This window comes from Schistocerca cancellata, chromosome 2, assembly GCF_023864275.1.
Source record: "Schistocerca cancellata isolate TAMUIC-IGC-003103 chromosome 2, iqSchCanc2.1, whole genome shotgun sequence".
NCBI lineage: Eukaryota > Metazoa > Arthropoda > Insecta > Orthoptera > Acrididae > Schistocerca > Schistocerca cancellata.
This window is the reverse complement of record NC_064627.1, coordinates 711,805,030-711,817,364: the sequence shown is the minus strand read 5'-3', so window position 1 is coordinate 711,817,364 and position 12,335 is coordinate 711,805,030. Positions and strand designations below refer to the sequence as shown.

The 12,335-nt window shown below is 47.9% G+C and overlaps 1 protein-coding gene across 1 annotated transcript in view; it reads right to left on the bottom strand.

Annotated features, from left to right (window-relative positions):
* The window catches only part of LOC126158058 (Down syndrome cell adhesion molecule-like protein Dscam2), a 222,721-nt gene extending 210,637 nt beyond the window's left edge, over positions 1-12,084 (bottom strand). The window contains exons 1-2 of the mRNA XM_049916417.1: positions 11,949-12,084; positions 3,383-3,546 (exon numbers count right to left, since the gene is read on the bottom strand). Coding sequence (XP_049772374.1) covers positions 3,383-3,546; positions 11,949-12,084 — 300 coding nt within the window. The remainder of the gene's footprint in view (positions 1-3,382; positions 3,547-11,948) is intronic.
* Positions 12,085-12,335: the final 251 nt, after the last annotated feature.

Below are 12,335 nucleotides of genomic sequence, written 5' to 3'. Positions count from 1 at the left end.
GGATCTGATTATATTTAATGAAATATGAGGTAGTGAGCATACTTTCATACTCAACGGAACAACAGTGGGACGTTTAACACAAAGTTAATGAAGCCAAGTTGCGACCAAGATCTTCAACTGTCCTAGTACAGCCTACCAGTAACCGTGCATCCTTTCTTGTAAGAAAAACACGTAAAATTCAGATGTAACTGCACACAGTTGTTTATGTTTGTACGACGACTTGTCAGTGTGTGGTATGAAGTGCTCTCTGGAATTGTGCTTGTGTACTCAGCAGTGAAGTTATTTACTCCTGAGGAACTCGCAGTTCGTAACAGGGACGGTGACTTCTGTACCCATCAGCGAGGAGATTCCTCAGATGTACGTTCTCGTTGGTTAGGTTAGGTTATCCGACATTGAATTGGTGACGGGTTTATGTGTTGTGATCTCTCTAACCGCTGATATTATGTGTGCGTTTTTAGGTGACAGTTTTAGGTGGAGGTTTTCCGAACCATGATTGCGTAAGGTACTGGCAGAGGTCGGGCCTCAACTTTCACATTTGCAGTACTGCCAGCAACAGCAAACAATTGCTTTTCGCCCGTTACCGAACGCTTTGTGATTTGGCTGTAATCTGTGCTGTGTGTTGATCGTTGTTTTCTTCCCTTCTTTTGAAGAAAGTGAAGAGACTGATTCTGAACCATGATGGGGTTCGAGGATGACCCTAACAACACTAGAAGGAAACTTTCTGGCAGATTAAAACGTTGTCCCGAACTCGAGACCTTTCTCTTTGGCGGGCGAGTGCTCTACCGACCGAACTATCCAAGTACTACTCAAGAGCCCTCCTCACAGCTATACTTTCGCCTGGACCTTGTCTCATTCTGGAAACACAAAAGGAATTAGCGATCCCTGTGCCTGTATATTAGTTATGCCTTCGCAGCAGCGCAGAGCACGGATGTGGTGTGCCAGCCCTGCGAGAGGCAGACGGAACTTGTTCCTCTACGCCGGTCCTCCTACCTCGGACGGTCTAACAAGAGAATATCACCAACTCCGCCTCATATTTTATGGAGAAAAAAACATTCTTGCAAGGTAACATCCCCAGTAGTCGATCCCCGAGCGAAATTTGGTCCATAATTCTGATAGTAAGCAGTTATGACCTAAAAGTACAGTTTTCAAACATTCGCGCGTACCTGTTGTTTGTCAGTCGCTCTGTCCCCGTGCAGCCGCGTAATTCTCGAGTCCAAAGGACTGTACAACAGTGTGAGTAAGACATTTCTGTTCATAATGTCGTTGCAACCAACCGATTTACCCATTAATTTTAAGCGACATCAATTCCCAATAAAAGTTTTGTTGGCAATAGCAGGACTCAAGGTCGCAGAGGGGAAGAGGAGACGGACAGAGAGGGGGCGGGAGGAGTAAATGGACAGAGATAGGGGAAAGGAGGAGAGGGTCCGAGCAAGGAATGAGGAAGATATTGACACAGGGAGAGGAAGGGTGGGGGGAGGAGAATGGCCTTCACGTAGTCTTCACTTATTTCTTTTTCGTGTAAAATAACGAGAGTTCAAAACACGTTTGGCAGACGTGGCCACCTCCTCTCCTCTTCCCTCGTCATCTACATAGTGGGCACTGGTTGCCACTCTACGCTACCGTCTTCGCGCTTGGGCATATGGCGGCTGCCATGGTGCGAAGCGAGTGAGAAACTCGCCAGGGTTTAAAAAGCTGTGCTTTCACGTAATCAAAACTGCGAAGTATCGAAATTAGGTAATAATATGGAACACCTACAGCCGTCCTTACGATGTTATTTATTGTATGGCTACCAGTTTCTGTGCTTCAGTGCACCATCTTCAGACCTTAATCGACGCTGAGGGTGTTGACATCAATCGTATACAAGATTCATCAGTGGTCAACATCTATAAACTTATTTTCGCAATCTACCTGCAACAACGACGTTGTGTCTCCAGGTAGTCTGCGAAAACCAGTTCATAGATTTTGACCACTGAAGACTTGTGTGTACGACTGGAGTTAAGCCCTCAGCGTCAGTTGAGGCTTGAAGATGGTGCACTGAAGCACCGAAACAGGTAGCCATACAATAAATAACATCGTAAGGACGGCTGTAGGTGTTCCATTTCATTACGTAAGTGAACGGCCGAACTCCCTCAAACTTCCAATCAAAAGGTTGGACATACAAAAACTATCAAAATTAGGGCCCAAACTTTCGCGACTGATATCTTGCGAGTGTGCTTTTTTCTCCTTAAAATATGAGGTCAAGTCGATGATGTTCCCTTGTAAGTTCTGGTGTGTTGACGCTCGCGGAAACTGCAATATAGTGTCTGCTCCAGTGGCGATGTCGACGTCGACTCCTACTATTACCAGTTGTCAATGGCAACTGACAGTAGACGACGCAAATCGAAGCACCTACGGTACAAATTTAACACAGCGGCGCATGGAAAGCCCATTGCACGCACCTATTTGGCAGTGTAGTGACTCATGCGTCGAGGACCCACGGACTAGCCAAGATCAAGTGCAGCGACATTGCAACGCTCAATTGTGTTGTCGTCGGCTAGTATAAAGTCTGTCGACTTTTCAACCACTGGACACGGCAGACTGTTCTGTTCGTCATAGCGACAGAAGCATTCTGCCTCCAAAACAGTACCTATCTCTAATTACATCATTCACGAGTGCGAATAGACTTTTCTGTTGCTAAGATGATCCACTTTTCTGAATAGTCCAAGTTTCGTTCGTAAAATAAATTAACGGGGCAATAAATTGGCATGGTCAGAGACTTTTAGTTAGCGGTATGCTAATAGATGGAGTGTGCGAGTGTTTATTGAATCTTGCGTAGTTTACAAGAGATTTTAAATAATTCTTCGGTCATTTTTTGTGTTTTGGTTCCTTACTCTGCCCAAAACCAGCGCTGTGTTTGAAATAAAGTAGTGTTATGCCAATTGGGAGAGTGAATACGAAGTTAAATTTCGTCTTTTTGAGAAATTACCATAGTTCCAATTAAAAAAGCGAAATTGGTGCCGATATCTTTGTAATTATTATAGCTATGACAGGAGAATACAGCTCGTTAGTGAGGACTTAATAAAGCTCACCTGAGTGCAAACATAATTATAATATCTTAAACAGTTTCAGACAGCTGAAACACTGTGTGTAATTTTATTGTGGGCTGAATCTAAAGTCAGTTATTCATGAAAAATAAAAGCTTAATTACAATATGTATGTCTTCCATTTCTGCACATACATTCCTTTTTCTCTTTGTTCATTTAACTACCTCTGCCATTAAAGAGTATCATAATTTATTTAATTAAATTGTAAAAAAAAACTGAATTTGATACATTAGGTTAACCCAGTGGACCACAAGATTGGCCCCTACACGGGTAGCTTACCTGTGTGACAATCAGCTTACCTGTGTTCCAATCAGGCGCACACGACTTGAAGGTGTGATGAGACGTCCGTCCTTGAGCCATGTTACGGATTGCTTTGGATGACCATCTGTCGTGCAGTTGAACAGGGCAGCTTTCCCCGCATCAACAGTCTGCACTTCCGGACTGATATACGCTGACAGCGGTTCTGTGAAAAGGTGCAACGAGCATTAGAGGGGGAAGGTGCATTGAAGGAAGAGATTTTTTACAACATTGGTCGAAATGACGGAAATGCGAATCCTTGTTCTTGTGTAGCCAGTCCGCTGGAAACATGAGCGTTCGTAAGATTGAGCGCAGATTCTTTTAGTCCATCTTAAAACAGATATGCCACGACTTCTATCTCTTACCAGTATTAAACCTATCGTCGTTCATGATGCAGCGGGACGTTATCAAGTTTCAGAATACGGTATCATATCCTCCTGAAAACTTAGAAGAACCCAGGAGTAGATCACAAGTAAACAATGTAGACTATCACTCGCAGGGCACTATGTACTTTTCCACACAATAATGGTCGGTTACGTATCTCCCATAAAATGATACACGTAAAATATGAATTACCTTGTTGTCAATTTATACTAACGTTGACCCGTGGCTCATGAATTCAGTCGAACTTCTCCCGAGTTCGGCGTGACCAATGAGGTATATATGTTTCTAGTCTGCATTGGCTCTAGGTGGGTGATTGTGGTTTCGTTCCTCTCACGCTCTCCTGTACCTTGAGATGCCAAACCAGCAGACATATTTTTGTAAAGCTAAGGCGTCTGTAGTCTATTGTGCAGAGAGAGGGCGTGATAGGGCTGTACATATATTGTTTTCCGTGATTCAAATGACGAGTAGCACTTGTACTGAAATCTCTCAGCCAAATGTTACAATCGAATGCTGTCACTCACAGTCCCAGTGGTGTAATCAACGTTGACCCCTGCAGCTGACTTAGACTAAGTGATTTTACCGTAGTCGAGGTACTAGCCGATACATTCAGTGACATGCAAAAAGCTTGTGCCTGCACGACTTCAGAAGTGCAATGCCTCGTGGCGCGAATCTATAGGCCACGTCACGCTGACAAGTTTATTCATCTTCGCCGGCCGGTGTGGCTGAGCGGTTCTGGCGCTTCAGTCCGGAACCGCGCGACCGCTCCGGTCGCAGGTTCGAATCCTGCCTCGGGCATGGATGTGTGTGATGTCCTTAGGTTAGTTAGGTTTAAGTAGTTCTAAGTTCTAGGGGACTGATGACCTCAGATGTTAAGTCCCATAGTGCTCAGAGCCATTTATATTCATCTTCGACCAGAGGGCGTGGCTGCCAGCATGATATGCCACGCCGGAAGCGGGATCGCTCTCTGGAAGTTCGGCAGTCGGACAGAGATTCGCAACGCGGGATTAGCCGAGCGGTCTTTGGCGCTGCAGTCATGGACTGGGCGCTGGTCCCGGCGGAGGTTCGAGTCCTCCCTGGGGCATGGGTGTATGTGTGTTTGTCCTTAGGATAGTTTAGGTTAAGTAGTGTGTAAGCTCAGGGACTGATGACCTTTGCTGTTAAGTCCCATAAGATTTCACACACATTTGAACATTTTTGACAGAGTTTCGCTGAAGAGCAGAGCCGGTAGTGGGCCACAATTTTACTCCGTGTTGACTTGAGCAGCCTCGTATTTTGGGTCCGATGCTCTTCCTGGTATCCGCGGGGCGTGCTGGCCGTGGCGGCTTGGACGGACGAGAGTGGCGCCTGGGTTCAAATGGCTCTGAGCGCTATGGGACTCAACATCCGTGGTCATAAGTCCCCTAGAACTTAGAACTACTTAAACCTAACTAACCTAAGGACATCACACACATCCATGCCCGAGGCAGGATTCGAACCTGTGACCGTAGCGGTCACGCGGTTCCAGACTGAAGCGCCTTTAACCGCACGGCCACACCAGCCGGCAGTGGCGCCTGCTGAGCGGAGGAAGCCACCTGGCGTTTACCGGCTTAACAGCGTTATTGTGGGCAGCAGCTAGAAGCGGAGTCCTTCCACTGGGAGGAAAGTGGCTCAACCTGTGCCCTCTTGTCGGACACTTATTATGGGTGAGTACGTTTCGGAACTTTCCCTGTGGTGAGGTCATTGTGCCGCACGTTGTGGCCCTGGGGCAAGACAGTTTGCTGTGTGACCAATTCCTTCAATCTTTTCAGTGGCTTTAACCGACGATGGTGTGTATTCTGCCCCTCGTGTTCCTACTTGTTGTAAGTCTGACTTTCCAAGATTTAAAAAGCTCGTTTTGTTAAATATGTGTGCAGTGCAACTCAGTCTTTCTTAATGCGTTTCTGGTTTCCGTAATTAATAAGTTTTTTTTGTGCGGTTGTGCTTCATTTGAACGGACTATTTACTCAGGATAACTTGTGAAAATCGGATGAGTAAATTCTGTTCCCTTTCTGTGTTTTGACGGGAGTTGCCATCCTTATTTATCTTTGTAACTGACTGCACCATAGGCTTCAAGTGTAGTTAACACGATGAAGCGGATGTATGTTTTCATTCCTCATTTACTGGTTTGGCATGCAAGTTATGTTTGGATTTAGATGGTTTGTTAAAGAAACTGAGTCTTGTTTGACCCAAGTTATTTATTGTAACGATAGCTTGGACGCCTGTGAGTCGTTATTTAATTGCTGTCTCTAGAGAATCGTTTTAAACTAATTCAGTGTGTGCCCTCTGTTTATAGTGGGAGTGCTTCCATTTTCATTAAAACTGCTAGATTTTAAATAAATTATAATGACTGAAGCGAACGTTATAATTCTTGTTTGAGAGCAAATGCGTTCGCCAGAAACTTGACCCTTGAGTTATTAATCTTGGTGGGTACCTAATTTGCCTTATGAATCTGTTGGTAATTTGCTTAAGATATGTATCTTGCTCGCTGTTTTGCACGGCAAAGTGTCCAAGGAATAGAAAAGCAACTGGAATCACTCAACAGAGGAAAGTCCACTGGACCTGACGGGATACCAATTCGATTCTACACAGAGGACGCGAAAGAACTTGCCCCCCTTCTAACAGCCGTGTACCGCAAGTCTCTAGAGGAACGGAAGGTTCCAAATGATTGGAAAAGAGCACAGGTAGTCCCAGTCTTCAAGAAGGGTCGTCGAGCAGATGCGCATAACTATAGACCTATATCTCTGACGTCGATCTGTTGTACAATTTTAGAACATGTTTTTTGCTCGAGTATGATGTCGTTTTTGGAAACCCAGAATCTACTATGTAGGAATCAACATGGATTCCGGAAACAGCGATCGTGTGAGACCCAACTCGCTTTATTTGTTCATGAGACCCAGAAAATATTAGATACAGGCTCCCAGGTAGATGCTATTTTTCTTGACTTCCAAGGCGTTCGATACAGTTCCGTACTGTCGCCTGATAAACAAAGTAAGAGCCTACGGAATATCAGACCAGCTGTGTGGCTGGATTGAAGAGTTTTTAGCAAGCAGAACACAGCATGTTGTTATCAATGGAGAGACGTCTACAGACGTTAAAGTAACCTCTGGCGTGCCACAGGGGAGTGTTATGGGACCATTGCTTTTCACAATATACACTCCTGGAAATTGAAATAAGAACACCGTGAATTCATTGTCCCAGGAAGGGGAAACTATATTGACACATTCCTGGGGTCAGATACATCACATGATCACACTGACAGAACCACAGGCACATAGACACAGGCAACAGAGCATGCACAATGTCGGCACTAGTACAGTGTATATCCACCTTTAGCAACAATGCAGGCTGCTATTCTCCCATGGAGACGATCGTAGAGATGCTGGATGTAGTCCTGTGGAACGGCTTGCCATGCCATTTCCACCTGGCGCCTCAGTTGGACCAGCATTCGTGCTGGACGTGCAGACCGCGTGAGACGACGCTTCATCCAGTCCCAAACATGCTCAATGGGGGACAGATCCGGAGATCTTGCTGGCCAGGGTAGTTGACTTACACCTTCTAGAGCACATTGGGTGGCACGGGATACATGCGGACGTGCATTGTCCTGTTGGAACAGCAAGTTCCCTTGCCGGTCTAGGAATGGTAGAACGATGGGTTCGATGACGGTTTGGATGTACCGTGCACTATTCAGTGTCCCCTCGACGATCACCAGTGGTGTACGGCCAGTGTAGGAGATCGCTCCCTACACCATGATGCCGGGTGTTGGCCCTGTGTGCCTCGGTCGTATGCAGTCCTGATTGTGGCGCTCACCTGCACGGCGCCAAACACGCATACGACCATCATTGGCACCAAGGCAGAAGCGACTCTCATCGCTGAAGACGACACGTCTCCATTCGTCCCTCCATTCACGCCTGTCGCGACACCACTGGAGGCGGGCTGCACGATGTTGGGGCGTGAGCGAAAGACGGCATAACGGTGTGCGGGACCGTAGCCCAGCTTCATGGAGACGGTTGCGAATGGTCCTCGCCGATACCCCAGGAGCAACAGTGTCCCTAATTTGCTGGGAAGTGGCGGTGCGGTCCCCTACGGCACTGCGTAGGATCCTACGGTCTTGGCGTGCATCCGTGCGTCGCTGCGGTCCGGTCCCAGGTCGACGGGCACGTGCACCTTCCGCCGACCACTGGCGACAACATCGATGTACTGTGGAGACCTCACGCCCCACGTGTTGAGCAATTCGGTGGTACGTCCACCGGGCCTCCCGCATGCCCACTATACGCCCTCGCTCAAAGTCCGTCAACTGCACATACGGTTCACGTCCACGCTGTCGCGGCATGCTACCAGTGTTAAAGACTGCGATGGAGCTCCGTATGCCACGGCAAACTGGCTGACACTGACGGCGGCGGTGCACAAATGCTGCGCAGCTAGCGCCATTCGACGGCCAACACCGCGGTTCCTGGTGTGTCCGCTGTGCCGTGCGTGTGATCATTGCTTGTACAGCCCTCTCGCAGTGTCCGGAGCAAGTATGGTGGGTCTGACAAACCGGTGTCAATGTGTTCTTTTTTCCATTTCCAGGAGTGTATATAAATGACCTAGTAGATAGTGTCGGAAGTTCCATGCGGCTTTTCGCGGATGATGCTGTAATATACAGAGAAGTTGCAGCATTAGAAAATTATGGTGAAGTGCAGAAAGATCTGCAGCGGATAGGCACTTGGTGCAGGGAGTGGCAACTGACCCTTAACATAGACAAATGTAATGTATTGCGAATACATAGAAAGAAGGATCCTTTATTGTATGATTATATGATAGCGGAACAAACACTGGTAGCAGTTACTTCTGTAAAATATATGGGAGTATGCGTGTGGAACGATTTGAAGTGGAATGATCATATAAAACTAATTGTTGGTAAGGCGGGTACCAGGTTGAGATTCATTGGGAGAGTCCTTAGAAAATGTAGTCCATCAACAAAGGAGGTGGCTTACAAAACACTCGTTCGACCTATACTTGAGTATTGCTCATCAGTGTGGGATCCGTACCAGATCGGGTTGACGGAGGAGATAGAGAAGATCCAAAGAAGAGCGGCGCGTTTCGTCACAGGGTTATTTGGTAACCGTGATAGCGTTACGGAGATGTTTAACAAACTCAAGTGGCAGACTCTGCAAGAGAGGCGCTCTGCATCGCGGTGCAGCTTGCTGTCCAGGTTTCGAGAGGGTGCGTTTCTGGATGAGGTATCGAATGTATTGCTTCCCCCTACTTATACCTCCCGAGGAGATCACGAATGTAAAATTAGAGAGATTAGAGCGCGCACGGAGGCTTTCAGACAGTCGTTTTTCCCGCGAACCATACGCGACTGGAACAGGAAAGGGAGGTAATGACAGTGGCACGTAAAGTGCCCTCCGCCACACACTGTTGGGTGGCTTGCGGAGTATAAATGTAGATGTAGATGTAGATGTAGATGAAGGGATGTTGGCTAACACGGAAAGGTCCCCATCCGTGGGATCAACTTTTTGAAACCATCTATACGGTTATGTAGGTTAAGATCCCACGTATCACACACTGCAGCCATTCGCCCTGGTGCGAGTAACTGACGAAAAACAATTTCGGAATTTTTTGTGACTCAATAACATTTAAAAAGTTATATCAAATTGTCTGATTGTGTGGTCAAGCAGTATATTGCTCCCTCCTACGTATATCTCGCGAAGAGACCATGAGGATAAAATCAGAGAGATTAGAGCCCACACAGAGGCATACCGACAATCTTCCTTTCCACGAACAATACGAGACTGGAACAGGAGGGAGAACCGATAGAGGTACTCAAAGTACCCTCCCCCACACACCGTCAGGTGGCTTGCGGAGTATGGATGTACACTCCTGGAAATTGAAATAAGAACACCGTGAATTCATTGTCCCAGGAAGGGGAAACTTTATTGACACATTCCTGGGGTCAGATACATCACATGATCACACTGACAGAACCACAGGCACGTAGACACAGGCAACAGAGCATGCACAATGTCGGCACTAGTACAGTGTATATCCACCTTTCGCAGCAATGCAGGCTGCTATTCTCCAGAATGGAGACGATCGTAGAGATGCTGGATGTAGTCCTGTGGAACGGCTTGCCATGCCATTTCCACCTGGCGCCTCAATTGGACCAGCGTTCGTGCTGGACGTGCAGACCGCGTGAGACGACGCTTCATCCAGTCCCAAACATGCTCAATGGGGGACAGATCCGGAGATCTTGCTGGCCAGGGTAGTTGACTTACACCTTCTAGAGCACGTTGGGTGGCACGGGATACATGCGGACGTGCATTGTCCTGTTGGAACAGCAAGTTCCCTTGCCGGTCTAGGAATGGTAGAACGATGGGTTCGATGACGGTTTGGATGTACCGTGCACTATTCAGTGTCCCCTCGACGATCACCAGTGGTGTACGGCCAGTGTAGGAGATCGCTCCCCACACCATGATGCCGGGTGTTGGCCCTGTGTGCCTCGGTCGTATGCAGTCCTGATTGTGGCGCTCACCTGCACGGCGCCAAACACGCATACGACCATCATTGGCACCAAGGCAGAAGCGACTCTCATCGCTGAAGACGACACGTCTCCATTCGTCCCTCCATTCACGCCTGTCGCGACACCACTGGAGGCGGGCTGCACGATGTTGGGGCGTGAGCGAAAGACGGCATAACGGTGTGCGGGACCGTAGCCCAGCTTCATGGAGACGGTTGCGAATGGTCCTCGCCGATACCCCAGGAGCAACAGTGTCCCTAATTTGCTGGGAAGTGGCGGTGCGGTCCCCTACGGCACTGCGTAGGATCCTACGGTCTTGGCGTGCATCCGTGCGTCGCTGCGGTCCGGTCCCAGGTCGACGGGCACGTGCACCTTCCGCCGACCACTGGCGACAACATCGATGTACTATGGAGACCTCACGCCCCACGTGTTGAGCAATTCGGCGGTACGTCCACCCGGCCTCCCGCATGCCCACTATACACCCTCGCTCAAAGTCCGTCAACTGCACATACGGTTCACGTCCACGCTGTCGCGGCATGCTACCAGTGTTAAAGACTGCGATGGAGCTCCGTATGCCACGGCAAACTGGCTGACACTGACGGCGGCGGTACACAAATGCTGCGCAGCTAGCGCCATTCGACGGCCAACACCGCGGTTCCTGGTGTGTCCGCTGTGCCGTGCATGTGATCATTGCTTGTACAGCCCTCTCGCAGTGTCCGGAGCAAGTATGGTGGGTCTGACACACCGGTGTCAATGTGTTCTTTTTTCAATTTCCAGGAGTGTAGATGTAGATTTATATGTGCGTTGTTAATTTTTTTTTTGGCATTGATTGCGCTCAAGGATGAACTCAACTAGGTTTTAAAAAGGCCCTTGTCACCAATGGCCTGTTAACCTGATCTGTTGTTATTGTATGCATTTAAAGGTTGCTTTTTAGCATGGAAGAGTGTCTATGTTCTTTGATCAGCGTAACTTTTGGAGCGTCCCGATTAGTTGGAGACGTTGGAGTTCAATTCCAGCTGGTATTAAATATTTGCGCTGGTAATTTCATATAATCAAGGAACTTAGTTATTATAATAAAGTGAACTTAAAATTTATTTGTGTCACGAATGGTCTTCAACCCCTTTTAGCCCAGTCCTTACATTTCCAAGGCAACCAGCCAGCTGGCTGCGTTTCAGTACACGCCTTTTTAGTTGGAGTACATTGCAACAATAGAGAAGCTTGTGCCTGTATTTCCAGACGTCGATGTTTCATTGCTCACTGCCCCCTGAACCTGTCACTCGAAAACCCTTGCTCGTTGTGCGTTTCTACATTATGAAGCTGTTTGTGACTAAAATTGCAAGAATTGCCGTATGCATCCTCCGTGAAATACACTCAACTTTTCGACTTCCATTTTCGCGTATCCATACAACGCTTTGAGCTACTGAATCAAAGCGGCGACAAAACACTTATTACATATAATTGTATCAGATGGTGTAAGACAAGGGATTAAACAGTTTAGTGAACTTCGTACTAGCAACGTGTGTGCAGACACGTGCAGCATGGAGAACCCACCATGCGAACCCCCACCACTGCGCCACAACACTTCGTGTCGTGTATGAGGTAGTATGTTCTTAGTGGAGATCCACAGTAGTGTCCGACTAGGGATGGGTGAGGGAGGCACTCACTGGTGACGAGCAGCGAGGTGGAGGCGCGCTCGCTGCCCACGCTGTTGCTGACAACGCAGGTGTAGCGGCCAGAGTCCTCCAGCTGGGCGCTGCGCAGGTACAGGCTGCCGCCCACCTGGATCACGCGCTCGTCCATCACCACTGGAACGTTCTGCCCGCCGCGGCCTCGGTACCACCTGCAGAGGAAGACGATGCACATGAGAGGGTAGCGTGTGTTGCATGACTTCATTTAAAATACAACCATCTGAGGTCTCTAAACACGGTCTGGACAGCAGCGTCAGACCTAGAGGTACCACTCCAGAAAATACTGCTGAAAGAAATTTTCAGCGTCATAATTTTACCCGATCAGAAGAGGAGCTGGTGCAGCTTATAGGGTATAAGCATTAA